General features: G+C 45.0%; 1 protein-coding gene across 2 annotated transcripts; it reads left to right on the forward strand.

The window, feature by feature from the left end:
* The first annotated feature begins 2,376 nt into the window (after positions 1-2,376).
* On the forward strand, positions 2,377-12,582 carry LOC125514106 (E3 ubiquitin ligase PARAQUAT TOLERANCE 3-like). Of its 2 annotated transcripts, none has more exons than XM_048679363.1 (15): positions 2,377-2,984; positions 3,701-3,800; positions 4,015-4,093; positions 4,227-4,390; positions 4,484-4,563; positions 4,742-4,813; positions 4,889-5,045; positions 5,137-5,285; positions 5,475-5,642; positions 5,713-6,000; positions 6,199-6,243; positions 6,366-6,624; positions 7,094-7,219; positions 10,602-10,791; positions 11,691-12,582. In XM_048679363.1, exons 1-15 carry the CDS (start codon positions 2,819-2,821, stop codon positions 12,330-12,332), a joined length of 2,685 nt encoding a protein of 894 aa, XP_048535320.1. In that variant the 5' UTR covers positions 2,377-2,818; the 3' UTR covers positions 12,333-12,582. The 2 variants fall into 2 exon arrangements, with proteins under 2 accessions (XP_048535320.1, XP_048535321.1); XM_048679364.1 differs by having other exon boundaries at positions 6,202-6,243.
* Positions 12,583-18,833: the final 6,251 nt, after the last annotated feature.

An 18,833-nucleotide genomic window follows, 5' to 3' on the forward strand; every position in this document is an offset into this window, starting at 1 on the left:
ACAAAAAGGCAGCCCGCGTAATAATTGATGCGTGTAGCAGTTGTTTACTTGAAGGAGGGTCGTATACCACGCATGCACGGAACAAAGTTCGACTTGACGCGTTAGTTTTAGTAAATTTATATTCCTCAATGGCACGTAAAGAATATAAAACGATTGTTATTGAGAAAAAATAAATCCGCTCCACTATATACAATGGAGCCTGCCTGTCGGGGTTTGTCTCTCGTCACATTATCTCACACAAGGCGGCGATGGCCCCTCTCTCTCACCGTTGGTCACTGATCCAGCCGCATCCCGTCCGCCGGTGAAAAAAGAGGATGTGCATCGTTTCTTCGTTCGACTGCGTCAAGGCAGCATGTCTCGATCTGCGGTACCCAAGTTTTCTCTGACCAAGCTCCGATCCGGTAGGGCCTTCACCACTTGCTCGCTGCCGCATTATGGGTAGATCCCGCCCGCCGCCGCTCTCCTAGTTACATCCCGACGACCCCCAGGTACAGCTTCCTCCCCTCCGGCCTTACTCCACTGCCCATCTTCCCACGTCGTTGTATGTGGAAAATCTTGCATGTGGATCTTCCCTAGTTCTTTGCCCAAAACGTAGCTCGTCCGACGTACTTTCCATATTGCAATCTTGTCCTCACACTATTTTAGATAAACAACCATGCTGTTATCTTCCCTTAGGACAAGGTATATGCTATTTTTTGTCATTTTATGTGTCATCAACTGTTATTGGCCAGTAATTGTTTTCTTTCTGCCCCTTTTCTGCAAACAGGGCTATCCATTTCACCTCGTTGCTATTGCGACCTACCTTTTGGTGAACATCACAAATCACTTTTTTCTTAGGAGTGTTTTGTGCATTTCTACTAAAATAGACTGAAAAAGTCATTCTAATAAAACTCCCTCAGTTTCTTTTTAGCTTGCATATAAAATTTGTCTCAGGTCAAACTTCGTAAAGTTTGACTAACTTTATAGGAAAAAATATCAGTATTCACACTACGAAATCAATATCATTAGATGCATCATGGAAATAATTTTTATAGTACATATCTTCAGTATTGTAGATATTGATATTTTTTAACATCAGTTTAATCAAACTTTGCATAGTTTGATTTAAAAATATATTATATGGGGAATAAGAGTAAATAGCATAAAACTACACTTTACAGGCTAGGGTTCCAGAAAACTATCGGTTTTTATTTTTTCTCAGATAACTATCAAATCAGAGGTCGGCTGTTTCAAAAAACCCAAATTGCCGAGTGCTTATCTATTGACCGTGATTATGACAGGTCGGACCCGCACCTAAACAAAGCTCTAGTTTGACCGTTAACTGACATATAGGGCCCACATGTCAGTGTCTCTTCTCATCTAGTCAATCTTCTTCTCCTCCTTCTGCCTCCCTTCTTCTTCTCCACTCTCCCTGCTCGCGAAGAACACCGGAGAATCGCCATGGCCGCCGCCCACGCCGCCGTCCTATGCCATGTCCGGCTGCCGCCCTATGCCACGTCGCCCCTCCCTCCCCCTCAACGGCCGCTACTGGTAGGAGCTCGCGTGGAGCTCCTGGTGACAGGGGGCTCACAGGCCTGAACGGCCTCGTCCGCGGAGGGGGTCGTTGCCGCGCGCGCCGCCGTGGGGCTCCGGCTCAGGTCGCCACACCGTTGCGCGCCATGGGGAGCCGCCAGCCATGGGGCTCTGGCTCGGGTCGCCGCACCGTCACACGCCATCGGGAACCGCCTGGGGCGCCGCGTGCCGTGGGTCTCCGCTCGGGTCCCGCGCTGCCGCCCGCCATGGGGAGCCACCTGGGGGGCGCCGCAGGCGAGGCAGAGCGTGGCGGCGACCACAGGCGAGGGCGCACGTGGTGGCGGCCACACGCGAGGGGCGGCATGGCGGCGTGGATCCGGCCACTGCGGGCGCGGCTCGCCGGCTGCAGGTGGTGCACATCGTCAGCCCGGAGGAGGTGGCATCGCGGCCATGGCGGGTGCGCCGAAGGATGATTGCTTCTTTTTTTTGAAAACTTCCATAGACCTGATTGCTTTTTTAGAAAATTTCTAGGGATCCGATTGCTTTTTCAGACACTGGCATGTGCCTCCCACATGTGAGTTAACGGTCAAACAGACGGTCAACCAAACGGTGCATTTAGTGGCGAGCCCGACCTGTCATAAACATGTTTACTTTTTTAACAAAGAGGATTTGGGATTTTTTGAAACAGCCAACCCCTGACTTGATAGCTATCAGTGAATAAATAAATCCGATAGTTTTTTGAACCCTAACTCATAAAGTAGTAGCTTTATGCTATTTACTCGGGAAGTAAATGGAAACGAAGAGAGTACTACTCTCAGTGTATTCTCCTTTTGAACCAAATATCTGCCGTCGACCGCAGGCCAGAGGGGTGAGATCCATCCCCTCCCTCCACGGTTTCCACTCTCCACCGTCCCGTACCTGTACCCTTCTTTCCCCTCCCAGTCATCCTCTTCCTCTCCCGAGTCCTGACCTACCCAAGCAAGCTCCAATCCGACCCGATGCGGCTCTAGAACATCTCCTACAGTCTGCCGTGCCCTACAGCCGCCGCCGTGCCGTAGCTTAGGTCACCGCCGACGCCTGACCCCCCAACCCGTCCGACCTGGCACGCGCGTCGCCGCCGTCGCCGTTCCCGTTCCGCCTCATCGCGTCGCCGCTATCTCAATCCCGCCCACCATCCTGGCGGTCTGTGAGCTTTATGGCGCCGAGTGATTAGATAAACCCCACCGATCTCCACAAATTTTGGGCGTGCCGCGCAAATTGGGTGTGCTGCTGCACACCCGGCACACCATCTAGATCCAGCGTTATCATGGCTGTCTACTATAAGTTCAAGAGTGCCAGAGACTATGACTCGATCCCTATCGAGGGGCAGTTCATCTCGGTTCTCAACCTCAAGGAGATGATTTTTGAGTCCAAGCACCTTGGCAGAGGCACTGATTTCGACCTCATGATCTCGAATGCCCAGACTGATGAAGGTTGGTTCTTACTCAGCAAAGAACCCTTGTTTCATTTCTTGTGTGGGTGAATGTATACGAGATGCTAGTGCTAGCTAGATAATATTGGTTCTTTCTCAGAGAAGAACCTTTGCTTGATTTCTTGTGTGGGTGAATGTATGCAAGATGTTAGTGGTAGATAATATTGTGATAGGCTCAGGTTGTAATGCTGTTTGCTGTGTATGGTGAGCCATTTTGGCTGTTTGATTCATGCACGCAAGATTTCTGAAAATTGAGGCCTTATTTAGCTGGTATCATTTGTTGCCTGCCTCATTTTTTTTCTTATGATCTATGCTTTCTAAGACATGACGACTTGATCTACTGGTTTGGTGTGGAGGATTAACTGTTAGCTGGGTTTAGACACAAAATTGCAATATTTTGACAATTTGACATGATCTTTGTTTGCAATGGTTAGCAACTTGAATGTCTTTTGCGATGCTGAGCACATCTACTGCGCATTGCATCGAAGACTAGTAAGTGTGTTTCAATGAAGCCATTGTGTTGTTTGCTTACCTCACTGAACAAATATTCTGGATTAGTGGATTTTACTGTGGAGCATTCAGATTGAAATACAGTTGTATCTTAAGAACATATAATTAGCGGGCATGATAGGAATATCTTGATTTTTGGGGGACTTGGGATGTTGTTGTACAGTCGAAGTATTACTTAAACCATTCCTTTGATGTTTGTACTTTCAGAGTATGCTGATGAATCTATCATGATACCAAAGAACACTTCAGTGTTGATTCGCCGGATACCAGGACGCCCAAGGATGCCAATCGTTACTGAACCAAAAGAGTACTGTTTTGCTCTTTGATTTCGCACTTACTCCACATCATACCTCATAATTCACATTACTGATGCATCATCAATAGTCAAACACACAAAGCCCATCTGAACAGATTTCTAATTCGTATGTTTGACTTTAACTGCTTCATGTCACTGGATATGGTCCATGTCAGGAGTTACTCCTTATCAGCAATCATAGTTTTAAGGTTCACCATTTTTGCAGGGCAATAGCTGCAGAAAATAGGGTAGAAGAAATCGTGCCTTCTGGCAGCGCTTTTCTTGGTGATTCATCTATGAAATATGTAAGAATAACTTCTAGTCTGGGTTACTTTTATCTCATACAGTAGTTGCCGCTGCAATCACAGTTTGATGTTTGAGCTATGACGGTAGTCTATTAATCCTGGGAGCTAATGTTTAAAGGTATTGAAATTGCAGCCTGAAGAATCTGAGTGGGATGATGAGTTCGGCAACTCTTTATATGTTTCTGATTCAGTTCCCTCTCAGCCTGCTAGCCAGGCAATTGACGCTTCTTCTGAAAATCAAATTGACGAAGATAGTAAGATAAAAGCCCTTATTGATACAGCAGCCGTTGACTATAGGTTAGTGATCTGCTGGACTGGCTGAATGACTGTTCTATTATCCCTTAGAGTGATAATACTAATCATACACTGGACTGGATATCTCATTTTCAGCCAAATTCCTGACGGCTATGGATCCGGAAGAGGTTATGGCAGAGGAATGGGTGGGAGAATGATGGCTGGGCGCGGTTTTGGTAATTCTTTCCACCCTTTCTATTGCCATTTTTTTTTGCAAGATTTATGTAGAGCTTAGTAGCACCAAGCTTCATGAAGGGAGTGCACATGGGTACCTATGCAACATGGATACCTGTTAACATCATTATTTGAAACTAGATGTTTATATAAGTACTAATCTGCTTTGATATTCTTAAGGACGTGGGATGGGTCGGCTAGATAACAGGTCACCTCCTCCTGGCTATATTTGTCATAGATGTAAAGTACCAGGTATGCTGGCCACTTGTCAAATCTTTCTTAATGCAATATTTTGTCCTGTTTCATTTGACCAATACTGGTTTACAGGTCATTTCATTCAACATTGCCCAACAAATGGTGATACTAGATATGACGTTAGAAGGATGAAACCTCCAACTGGCATCCCAAAATCCATGTTAATGGCAACTCCAGATGGCTCATATGCACTGCCAAGTGGGGCTGGTGCTGTTTTGAAGCCAAATGAGTGAGCTCAAATTGCTTATTTAGTTACTCACGTAATCACTAATTCTCCGTCTACTTGGAGGTAAAGATTAATCATATTTTTTTTGTGACAGAGCTGCTTTTGAGAGGGAGATAGAGGGCCTACCCACCACCCGATCTCTCAGTGATCTCCCGCCAGAGTTGCGTTGCCCGTTGTGTAAAGAAGTAATGAAGGATGCTGTTCTAACTAGTAAATGCTGCTTTAAGAGTTTCTGTGATAAATGTAAGTTGTGGTTTTAAGAATCTATTATTTTCACATTGTTGACATTGATACTGTTGTCACTTAATACAAATATGGTTTTGCTGTATGGATTTTCTGCATTGCGTTTTTTTCTTTTTCTCAATATCTCCACTTTCAAGTTTCAAACATACATGCTCTTTAGTGGGCTGACATATTGTGTTTTGTTGGCAGGCATTAGGGACTACATAATTAACAAGTCAATGTGTGTCTGTGGTGCCACAAGCATATTAGCAGACGATCTTCTCCCCAATAAAACTCTAAGAGAAACCATCAGTCGCATATTAGAGGCACCACCAACTAGCAGTACAGAAAACGCGGGAAGCATGGTGCAAATACAGGGTATGTATATCAGTTATATCAGATTATCTGCCTCTATAAGAATTGGAAACTGATGAAGTACCTTGCATAGACATGGAGTCGGCTCTACCTGTACCACCCAAGGTTAGGTCTCCTGCTGTTTCTGCTGCTTCAAAAGAAGAACCTAAAGCACTGATGCCGGTAGAGGAATCTCCAGACGCTGAGAGCCAGAGCGGATTGAAAGCTAACATTGATGTGAGTTCTTCAGATAATAAGGTTACCACAATTCCAGATATCACTGAAGGGACAATGGACTCTAAGAACAGCAAAAAAGAAAAAACACCAGAAATGATTCATGTCGCAAAAGAGTCACAGGAAAAATTGCCTGCAGGTGAACAAGGTGATAATCATTCTGGCCTGTTCCATTTTAGTTAACCTTGTCTGTGATGCAACCTCCACGCAAGTTTAATTGAACTAAAACATTATTTGGGTCAAATTAGCCAAATGTTCATCTTGTTTGTGTTTTTTAGTGTGTGCATGTTTGATATTTAAACTCTTTATTATCATTGAAATAATGATATTATGTTGGTGACTTCAGCAGTAAAGAAGAAAAAGAAGAAGAAGGTGCGAGCACCAGGGAATGGTAAGTTCTGATCACCAACCATGATATGTTACTTGAACATTGTCAGAATATTTGATTGCACCTTTATTGGTTAAACTTCATTTTACCCCTATTTATTCGAACATTGCTTATTCTACCTACAGCCGAGGAGCAATGGAATAATAATTATCAAGATTTTGGACCTGAAAATTTTGCTGGAATGCCTTTGGGCCCGCAAGGAGGTTTTAACCCTTACTGGGGAGGAGGGATGCCATTGCCAATAGATTACATGGGTGCACCATTTCCAGGTCCCATGCCTTACATGGGCTATCCTCCACCAGGTCCATTTGATCCTTTTGGTGGGGGAGTTCTTCCACAAGATCCATTTATGCCCCCGGCATACATGATGCCAACAGTTCCTAGGTATACCTCTAGCATCGTTTTGATGTTCTGTGTATTAATTTGTAGATGGCTAATTATACATGTATGAATGTTCTATTGTTCTGTGAATTTCAGAGGAATGCATAGCCTGCAAATTTTGTGGCTGTATTTCCAATTTGGCTGGAGATGAGCATTATGTCTAGCAGACTATAATATACTCAGTACAAATATACAAGCCCCCCTTGATTTTTGGGCCTAACTTTGCCCATGAATTTGTCTAACAAAATCTGAATTAAATGCCACAAAAGTTATACTATTGGATCCGAAAGAGGATCCCATGGTATGACTTTTATGACATGTATAACTCATTTTTTGTTAATCAAACTTATTGTCGGCTAAATTTGGGGAGTATATACACCTTATCTTTCCGCACATTGGCTATTACTAGTTTACTACAATGACCAGTTGGCCACTGGTTAAATGATGAAACTCTTGAATAATTCATTTTCAGGGACCTTTCTGAATTAGCTGTTAACAGTATGGGAATGAACATGGGGCCACCAGTTGTGAGAAGAGACGAATTTGAGCCCAGGAAACCAGATGGAAGGAGACGTGAAATGGATCGATTAAACGGAAGGTGATTAAGCAATTCAAATTATTTGTTTTATTTAATTTTATATGCTTTGTCTTCACCCAATATTGTATGAAATTAGATGCTTCAAACCATTTGTTTAGTTTTCACCCAATATTCTATGAAACAATAGGATCAGGTGCCTTGTACTTTTAGATTAATCCAGTGCATTGGCCATAACTGATACCCTAGAACTATGAGTAACTAGGACAAATAATACCCATACCCCTAGTTACGTTTGGGGTTATTTTTATCCGAACTGGTTTCTGTTGATTGCATCGCAGTCGATGCAATCAAGTATGAACATCACATATTTGAGTAAGCAAATATATAAAAGGTGCAAGCGTGTCGTTGAACGTCTCCTGTAGACTAGGCACATGACTATTCAGTGTGTATTCTGCATGGCAAAGTCCAACAAGGTCCCTTGTTGAAACATTTTAATGGCCTAAACTTCTTCCCTGGCTTTTGGCTCACTCGAGTATAGTACTCTTCCAAAGCGGCACAATTTACATGACCCAACTCCTCAAAACAGATTGCTGCAAGTACCTTGTCGTGCTGTCTTGCGGTGCGGCCTTGAGCCCTTGATGCTTAATATATCCAAATTCTGTACAAAGTAAAAGACTCGAATGCTGAAAAAAAAGTGCATCTAGGTGGTAGTGAGTGGTGACAACAGAACACATAGCGTTTCATTCTGCTAAGCGTGCGCTTAAGCATGCCTAGGCGTGTGGTTAGGTGAGATGGGTGCTAGGCAGTGGGAAAAACGCACAGTTGATGACTAGCGCTTTTTTCCTCGCTCGAACATAGATCCTTAAGCAATACCTTAGCAAAATCAACATATTGATGTTACAGGCTTGAATTGTCGAACTAGTCTTAGAGCACATAAAATGTTATCTTTTTTTAGCATAAGCACCCTCAAAAGAGTTCCTTTACAGGATTTAAGCACCTCAAATGTATTAATCAAACAGAAGGAAAAGAAGGGGATTCATGGTTTGACCCATGTTATGCCTCCAGTTCACAAATAAGTGATGCTTTGGATATTGACGTGGTCTTCAAGTGTAACTTTGACTATTAGTTTATTTGTATCAATATGTTTAATACAATAAAATTATAGTATTCAGAAAATATTTTTGAGACAGATTTGTCTGTATGATTTTTCAAGTTTCTATCTAAATATTTTAGATGATATTTGATAGTAAGAATTTTAAAAGTTTAACTAGAGATTTGTCCAAAGCATTGCATCACATATTTGTGAACCGGAGAAAGTAGCATTAGACACCTTGAGGTGATTGCTGTTTTGGATCCACTCCCTGTGCTGTGCTGTCCCTCCTGGCCGGCAACTGGAAGCAGCTCTCCTCCTCACAGTGAGTTCCATGTCGACGGCTTGCTTCCTTCCCTCCGGATGGCGTTACTCCGGCGTTCTTCTAGTGGTCTGGACTTGGCTGGGGAGAAGTCCCTGTACGGCGGCAACGGTTGCAGATGACGACGACGCCCGCAGGTGCCATCTCCTCCTTGGAGGCATTGTCTTGGCCATGTTTGAACCCTGCTCCGGCACCAGGGGAAACCTTAGGCTGGCTTGCTGGCCAGGCAACAGCGGTGCTGCGGCGTCATCCTTTCCTTGTAGGTGCTGCTGGGCTGCCCATGGAGGCTGCCGGAGTTGTTACTGGAGGTGGTGGCCTCGTTGGCTCTTCGGCGAGGATTTGGGGCGATGTGTTGTTCGGTGGTTGTTCTGCTGTGGGCATGGGCTCTCGGGGTGCATTCTACACTGACTCAGGTTACTCTTGGATGACACCTTCTTTGAATCCGGTTGGTTCCTGCTGTTCACTTGCCGATTCCTAGGCATGATGGGTGGAGAGTGCATTGACCCAGCCTGAGTTGTGGTCGGGGTTGTGCTTTTAGGTATCCGGTGTTGGTCAAGACGTGGTCCTTGATCTATGTGTCTTGCCTCATCGCCATTTTTGGCTTGAGGATCGACTAGGCGAGCTGTTTTTATCGTTGTAGTCATGGTGTTGTGAAATGTATGCCGAAAGGCGTTGTATCAGCCGCTTGGCTCTTATTCTATGTTACTGGTACACCTCTCCATGCTGTATCCTTGAAAAATTAGCAACGAAGTTGGTGACTAAGCTCAGCATTGGCTTGTAAAGTTAGACGGCACATATTTGCCATGTCACGATGTCTCAGTCAAAAGTGATTTTTTTTTTGGCACCGGTTTAAATAATTCAAGGGTGGCATGCTTGCTTTTGGAGTTGAAGGTTTGATTTCTGTGCTTGTGTAAAGGTCGAGTTGGGGGATGCCGGTTTAATTCTGTAATACTCCCTCAGTAACTAAATATAAGTCTTTCTAGAGATTCCAATATGGACTACATACGGATGTGGATGTATATAGACGTAGTTTAGAGTGTAGATTCACTCATTTTGCTCCGTATGTAGTCCATATTGGAATCTCTAAAAAGACTTATATTTAGGAACAGAGGGAGTACATGTTTACAAACTTGAAAGAAAATGGCCCTATTTTTGGTATGTATATCACTAAAAGTATGTTGGATTTTGCCCAAAATTTATTCCTCATATATGTTTGGATGAGATGGGGAGACAGACTAAGGGGTTCCTGCAAATGTAAAGCAGAGTGGCAGGGGTCATTTTGCAGAAATAACACACCTTGCCTCGCAAGCTGATGTCATACACTCCATCACCAATTTGTTCTTTTATGGGAGTAGAGATATAGTTGTACTCCCTCCGTCCCAAAATTCTTGTCTTAGATTAGTCTCCATCACCAATTTGTTCTTTTATGGGAGTAGAGATATAGTTGTACTATCATTTAGTGGAAAATGAAATCTTGACCAGCGAATGAAGATTTAATGATCAGGAACGAGGCTGTAGAAACAGCTTAAAATGGCAATCACACGACATTCTGATATATGTTCTGCTCTTGATCAAAGCATGTGAGTTTGCATGTGAACCGTGTAGGGCTAATTGCGCCCATGTCCTGAAGTAATTTAGCATGCTCCAGAATCTGTTATACATCTACTCCATATCAAAATATAAGGTGTTTTTGTAGGCTAGAAAACGTCTTATATTTTGATACAAATGTGGTAGCATGTTGGCTTCATCTAGTTAACTGGATGCTTTGGTGTTTTTCCTTTTGTACTGCAGGGTCTCCTTAAATGCCTTTATATGGAGCCGTTCCCTAGTGTAATTTAAAAAGTCATTTAGTCTGCTAACTAATATTTATGTTTTGAGTGGTGAAACTTGCCACTTGTGTCCCGAAGTGCAAGTTCCTTGTGCCTTGAAAGTCCACATTCCTGAAAGATTCATCCTCGGTTAATTCACTAGCCTTTTTGAAAATGGTTAAACTGTATTAATCAATACTCAATGCTTGTCTACAAATGCAGGGATCGGGAGCGGGATCGGGAGCGTGAACATTCCCGCGAGAGGGAAAGGGAGCGGGAGAGGGAGAGGCAGAGGGAGCGAGACCGTGATGGTGATCGAGACCGAGACCGAGACCGGGGCAGGGAGTATCGAAGGGAAGCAAAGGAATCATCAGGAGCCGTAAACGATAGTACATCGATGAGACCTAAGGATGTATGTCTTTTCCTGTCAATCTATTATCTTGCAAAGTTATGTACTGTCAGTTCCATGGTAAACTTGTGGGCGGCGGCGTCAGCAGTGGAGAGGTCAGCACCACCGGACAGGAAGAAGAACGCCTTTTCCACGGTTGTTTCTGATATCTACCGAACAAGAAGAGCAGCCTGTTGCATTTGTCAACAGCACGACTGGGCGGTGTTCTTGGCTGATCCGGGCAAGGCCGATGTGCTCAGTTGCTCGGGGTTGCTCCAAGCAGCAGTTGCTGGTCCGAGTTGTGTTATCATTCCGCCGGCTGCTCCTAGTGCCCTTCCCGTTGCCGTCCTGTGCTCGTTGCGGTTTTGGGCTACAGGATGGCATCAATATATGTGGGAGAAACATATCTGTTTATATATATTTTCATCGCTTTTCCTTTTCCTTGGTATTTGTTTATTTTTGGCTCGTTTTCCCTTTTTGTTGTTGTTGTTGTTGTTGTTGTTTTGTTTTCTTAAAAAGAAAAACATTTTTTTTACTATCTTCCTTTTTGCTTCGACTTAATCACCATGTTTGATGATGTAGATGTAGATAGTGTACAGTGCAAAAGGTAAAAAGGGATCACGACGCCATATGAAAGCGACAATCTTGTTTTATAAAAAATTGAGATTAGGATTACGTTTTTTTTGGAGACAAAAAGATTAGGATTACGTTCCCAAGCAGTCCAGGATATGCTACGTAGTTAGGCCGACGGCTAAGGCCTTGTCAACGGTTGGGCGAAAGGCCGTCGGTGCAAAGCATGGAATATTCTTGGCCGTACGATTTGGATCCCTTGGTTATGAATCCAGGCCAAGTCTGTGGGAAACTGGAGGTATTAGCATTATTCTGACTTGTGGCCCCGTTTTTTCCTTTCTTCTTGTGTGCAGAGGTCGAGGCCCCAGGCGGACAGGTCGGAGCGCGCGCTGCCGCCGCCCCCACACAGCCCCGACCGGCACTCGCGTCGCTCCCCGCACCGCTCCTCCAGCTCCGGCAAGAAGCGCTCCTCGTCGGACCGCTACGACGATCTGCCTCTCCCGCCTCCGCCGCCTCCTGCGTCGCGGCACGAGGCAGAGCACGCGAAGGCGGCGGCTGCTGCAGCAGACCAGCGGTCCAAGGCCAAGGCCAGCGTCTTCTCCCGCATCAGCTTCCCCGGCGAGGCTAACACGTCCGACCCCAAGCGCAGCCGCAGGTCGTCCTCCGACAAGCGCCCTGCATCCTCGTCGTCTTCATCCAAGAGAAGCGTAGCTGCCGCCGCAGCTGCCGAGGAGAGCGACAGTCGTCATCACCACCAGGAGACGGTCTTGGCGGCGGAGGAGGAGAGGCGGAGACCCGCGCCTACCGACTACGACGACGAGGAGCAGTCGAGCGAGGAGGAGAAGCATTTCAAGAGGAGGCCGTCGTCCTCCAGGCGGGAGGGGGAGCGCGAGCGGCAGCACGAGGAGCCGCGGCACTCGCGGCGGTCTAGGGAGCGCGGGGACGGCCACCACCACAACCACAGCCACAGCGGTGGCGGCCACAAGCGCCGGTGAGGTGATGGAAGAATCAAAGGGGAACCCACCTGCGGCTGCCGCCCCCTTCTCCGATGACGGGGCGTCTGTGATGATAAGCGCGCCGCGAGCGCGCCTCCTAGTACGTGTCTGGAGAAGAGCTGTGTCTGCGCTCTGTTTCTTTTCGTGTTCTCTTTCGGTCTTGTACATTGACGACCTTCTGGGATTTGGAGTTTATTAATCAAATGATCAGATGAGATGATGATTATAATAAAAATGATTTCATTATGCATTCTTCTTGGCTCCCTTTATTTATATCATCTGTTTTAAAACATACTCCCTCCGTAACTTAATATAACACGTGTTGACACTGTCATAGTGTCAAAAAACATCTTATATTAAGTTATAGAGGTATTAAGTTGCATTACTTTTTTCTAAGGTCAAACATTTCAAGTTTATAGGAAAACTATTGATATCTGCAGTATCAAATAAACAAAACATGATAAATGCATTTCATAATGAATCTAATGATACTGATTAGGTATTGTGAATATTGATTTTTTTTAAATAAAGTTGATCAAACATAAATAAATTTAATTTGTAATCATTAATATGTCATATATTTGGGAACCGAGGAGTATAATGTTTTACTCCTTGTCCATGCGATCAGCCCGTGGATGTTGTCATGATTTTCGCTTTGCGGCTAGCTTAATCCGAGGGCATCTCTAACACCGACCCTCAAATCACCTGTCAACCATCTCGACCACTGGTCCAGACGTGTTTTGCCATCAAATGCGGGCCTGCATATGTCCGTTTGATGGTCCAGGAGCACTTTTTCCGGCAAACCAGGGGTGTTTGTGGTGCGGGCGTGTGGACCACTGCCACGCCCGTGTCTGACTAATCTGGCCCACCAAAACCCCCTTTCCCGTGCTCGCGTGTGTCCCCGCCCGAACCAACCGCCTGCATTCATGCCGGCTAAGAGCGGACGCGACCGCTCACTGGAGTCGGCATTGAAGCGGCTCATCGGCCGAGAGCGCCGCCTGTTGATCGCCGCTGTGCACACCTTCTCTCCTCACTAAAACGCCATTCATCTTCCTACCTACTTGTATTAAATCGTCGCGTGTGCCGAGGAACCTGCTCCGACTTCCCGAGCGCCACATGTTCGTTCCTATGCCGGCGAGCATTAAACACCTCTCCAGCTGGGTCCTCACATCCGCCCACTATATAAAGGTGTCCAGCTAGGAGCAAGGCAAGAACCACACCTCACCTCCGCTCTCTCCACCCCTCCTTGTACAACACCTGCCATGGCCTCCGGCGAACAAAAGGAGTTCTCCAGCATTGCAGATGCCTGGGTTGCCCGACGAGCCAACCCGATACAGGCTGGCTTACCAGAAAACCCTTCGGTCCGGCGCCACAATCATCGCCATCACCACCCCCTCCTTGCCCATCCAAATCCAGGCTGGACAATGCCTTCTCCCGGAAAATCCGCCGCAAGCACCGTCGGAAATGCGTCAGGTAGGTGGGGAAAGAAGCCATGTCGACGGAGGCTAGCACGTCCGCGGCCACAGCAGACAACGAGGAAAAGTAGATCATGAGAGGCCACCGCCGCCCGGGTCTCATGAAGGCCACCGCCACCACGTCGCCGGGTTACACAACAAGTGTCGCCGTGTTTCAAGGAAGTGGAGGGAAGCTATTCTTCCCCTTTCGCCGAAGCATTTCCCTCCAGGGCATCCAACAGTCTGATGAGCGGGCTCCCGGACATAGGAAAGACATGTCGTGGGTGTGACGATCCGCCATGGTTGCTCGTAGACTAGTTTTACCGCAACACGGTATAGTTTAGTTAAAATATGCCCAAAATGTAAATTTTTTTGTCCGCTTTGAATGAAAATTATTTGGTTTGCATGTAATCCATTTGGTTCGTTTAAAGAGTGTTTGAAATGTATGCGGGCAACGTTGGATGGCTGGCTCCTACATCCATGTCCGTGGACTGGTCCCCCCTATCAACGGACGGATGCGGTGTCCGATTTATGGGTCAGCGTTGGAAATGCCCTAATAACGCATAAAAACTAGAACTGTAATATGTGCATGTATGGATGCTTCTCTCTTCTTAAAAAAGGTGTGGATGGTCCTTGTTTTAAACGGAACAAGGCTAAAGACAGAGTTTTAAGGACTCTTCTATATCTACTAATAAAAAGAAGGTGATATTCTTAGTCTATTATGCACTTTTGCAGAAAACCCTCTGGCGTTTTTAGGAATAAACTTGCAGTCTGTCGCCTGTCGTTTCTCTGTCCAAGTCCTCATGGATCACGTATGGTATCCTTCCAACTTATGTTATGTCCAATCTTCAGCCATACGAGACAGGAGGGAAGAACCAACTTTTTACCTTCATATGGAAACCTCTAGAAGAAATTTTGCACAAGAAAGGAACAAACTGGTTTTGCAACATCTATCTTGTATTTTATCGAGATGTATCTTGTATTGTGAATTATGTTGTTTAGATGTGTTTTCTATTGGAAAGTGCTCAAACTTCACTCCACCGCTCTTCCGTTTTCTATTCCAAATTGAAGCATAGTAGAAGCAAAGACGCGCCTTGTTGTGCCCATTGTGTCTTACCATCATTAGAACATTATAATTTTTCCTTTGTTGTGTGACCTTGGTTGTCAGAGCATGTAGCCCTCCTTTGGTTCCCATGATTTCAGAAATGGAGGAAAGCAAGAAACACAAGAATTGGAATAGGAATGCATGTGTAAAACAAAGGTTTTGAAAACATAGGAATTTTGAAAACTTGGGTGTTTGGTTCATATGAATCCTAATAAACAGGGTTAAATCAAAGTCAAACCACCTGGAAAGGTATAATTGGCATGCTATTATGCCACTAAAGAGCTCAGTCTCAATTTCCAGGCATGGGAGTTTGAAAAGGAGGTCTAAGTGAATTGTAAAATTCCTGCATTTTCTTAGATCATCTAAGGAAATTTCCTCCATTTTTCCTTTGGTACAATCCTTTGAACCAAAGGCTTGAATAGTGTCACCATAGGAAAATTTCCCATTCCTATGTGTTTTCTCCACTTTTGATTTGAGCCAAAGGACACCTTATATTTTATATGGCTAGCGTAGTTAATGTTAAAGTAGAAGCATCAAGTTCAAAATCATATGGAGTAGCTTCAACTTCAAGAATTCTAGATGTCATCTTCATCTAACCCACCAGGTTTATCAACAAAGATTTAGCCGAGTGAACTTCATGAATTCTAAATGGCATCAAGTCCAACCGAGTGAACTGAAAACAGACAATATGAGATCTTCTTTTTGGACTACTCCATGTTTATCAACAAAGATTTAGCCGATTTTCTTGTTTAATGCCCTACTTAAAGGAGAACATGCATCTATAAAGTAAACCTACTAACCAATCAACATATAGAATGGAATGAACAAAGTACATACACCCTCGGTGCCAAACAAAAATAACAATATGAAGCAGATCTTTCGGAGAGCAAATGGAAAGATCTCGTATTGCAAACTCGTAAGCACCCCCTTAGTTATTCTAACATGAAAGCAAATAATAGTTGATATGAAATATATGAACATCAACAGACGAACTGACTAGATAATCCCTTATGATTATTTTATATAATTTGATTGTGCAGACTAAAGACCATCACAAGTTGCTAGCAGTACAACCCCCTCCCCCTAGTGTCCACTGCTTCCCGCTCTTTGTCCACAAATGATAGTACCCAAAAGTTCATTTGAGCTTAAGAAAGCACCATGAATGATGAATGTGATGCCCCCGATTCAATCGCACACTAATCATACACGCAAATGTGTACGATCAAGATAAGGGACTCACGGGAAGATATCACAACACAACTCTAGACACAAATTAAAATAATACAAGCTTTATATGACAAGCCAGGGGCCTCGAGGGCTCAAATACATAGCTCGATACACAAGAGTCAGCGAAAGAAACAATATTTGAGTACAGACATAAGTAAACAAGAATGCCTTAAGAAGGCAAGCACAAAATCAACAATGATCGAAGAGGCAAGGCCTCCTGCCTGGGACCTCCTAACTACTCCTGGTTGTCGGTGATTTCCAAGTAGTAGTAGACGACGGGGTGGCATCTGGCTCCTGGGATCCACCATCTGATCGCAGCAACCGGGTATAGGGGAAAATAGGTAGCAAATAAACCGTGAGTATTCTGTTGGGGAACACAGTATTTCAAAATTTTTCCTACGAACACGCAAGATCTATCTAGGAGATGCATAACAACGAGATGGGGAGAGTGTTTCCACGTACCCTCGTAGACCGAAAGCGGAAGCTTTTAGTAACGCGGTTCATGTAGTCGAACGTCTTCACGATCCAACCGATCCAAGTACCGAACGTACGGCACCTTCGTGTTCAGCACACGTTCAGCACAATGACGTCCCTCGAGCTCTTGATCCAGTTGAGGACGAGGGAGAGTTCCGTCAGCACGACGGCGTGGCGATGGTGATGATGATGTTACCGGCACAGGGCTTAACCTAAGCACTACGACGATATGACCGAGGTGTTGAACTATGGAGGGGCACCACACACGGCTAAGAGATTGTCTGTTGTGCTATGGGGTGCCCCTTGCCCCTGTATATAAAGGAGGGAGGAGAAGGAAGCCGGCCCCCTAGGGGCGCGCCAAGTGTGGGGAGTCCTACTAGGACTCCCAATTCCTAGTAGGATTCCCCTTTCTTTTTCCTTTTCCGAAGTAGCAAAGGGGGAAAGAGAGAGGGAGTAGGAGAGGGAAGGGGGGGGGCCCACCCCTTGTCCAATTTGGATTGGCAAGGGGGGCACCTCCTATGGCCGTCCCTCTCTCCTCCACTAAGGCCCATGTTGGCTCATTACCTTACGTGTGTGTGTGGTGGGTGGGGGGGGGGGGTTTCGGTAACCCCCGGTACTCCGAAACTTATCCGAAACGTCCCAAAACCATCCCGGTGTCCGAATATAACCTTCCAATATATAGATCTTCACCTCTCGACCATTTCGAGACTCCTCGTCATGTCCGTGATCTCATCCGGGACTCCGAACAAACTTCGGTCATCAAATCACATAACTCACAATACAAATCATCATCGAACGTTAAGCGTGCGGACCCTATGGGTTCGAGAACTATGTAGACATGACCGAGACACATCTCTGGCCAATAACCAATAGCGGAACCTGGATGCTCATATTGGCTCCTACATATTGTACGAGGATCTTTATCGGTCAAACCGCATAACAACATACGTTGTTCCCTTTGTCATCGGTATGTTACTTGCCCGAGATTCGATCGTCGGTATCATCATACCTAGTTCAATCTCGTTACCTGCAAGTCTCTTTACTTGTTCTATAATGCATCATCTCGTAACTAACTCATTATTCACATTGCTTGCAAGGCTCATACTGATGTGCATTACCGAGAGGGCCCAGAGATACCTCTCCGATACACGGAGTGACAAATCCTAATCTCGATCTATGCCAACTCAACAAACACCATCGGAGACACCTGTAGAGCATCTTTTATAATAACCCAGTTACGTTGTGACATTTGATAGCACACAAGGTGTTCCTCCGGTATTCGGGAGTTGCATAATCTCATAGTCAGAGGAACATGTATAAGTCATGAAGAAAGAAATAGCAATAAAACTAAATGATCATTATGCTAAGATAACAGATGGGTCTTGTCCATCACATCATTCTCTAAGGATGTGATCCCTTTCATAAAATGACAACACATGTCTATGGGTAGGAAACTTAACCATCTTGGATTAACGAGCTAGTCAAGTAGAGGCCTACTAGCGACACTTTGTTTGTCTATGTATTCACACATGTACCAAGTTTCCGGTCAATACAATTATAGCATGGATAATAACATTTATCATGATATAAGGAAATATAAATAACAACTTTATTATTGCCTCCAGGGCATATTTACTTCAGTCTCCCTTGCACTAGAGTCAATAATATAGATTACATAGTAATGACTCTAACACCCATGGAGTCTTGGTGCTGATCATGTTTTGCTCGTGAGAGAGGCTTAGTCAACGGGTCTGCAACATTCAGATCCGTATGTATTTTGCAAATCTCTATGTCTCCCTCCTTGACTTGATCGCGAATGGAATTGACGCGTCTCTTGATGTGTTTGGTTCTCTTGTAAAATCTGGATTCCTCTGCCAAGGCTATTGCTCCAGTATTGTAACAAAAGATTTTCATTGGACCCGATGCACTAGTTATTACACCTAGATCGGATATGAACTCCTTCATCCAGACTCCTTCATTTGCTGCTTCCGAAGAGCTATGTATTCCGCTTCACGCGCAGATCCCGCCACGATGCTCTGCTTGGAACTGCACCAACTGACAGCTCCACCATTCAATATAAATACGTATCCGGTTTGTGACTTAGAGTCATCCAGATCAGTTTCAAAGCTTGCATCGACGTAACCATTTACGGCGAGCTCTTTGTCAGCTCCATAAATGAGAAACATATCCTTAGTCCTTTTCAGGTATTTCAGGATGTTCTTGACTGCTGTCCAGTGATCC

This window comes from Triticum urartu, chromosome 6, assembly GCF_003073215.2.
Source record: "Triticum urartu cultivar G1812 chromosome 6, Tu2.1, whole genome shotgun sequence".
NCBI classification, from domain to species: Eukaryota; Viridiplantae; Streptophyta; class Magnoliopsida; order Poales; family Poaceae; genus Triticum; species Triticum urartu.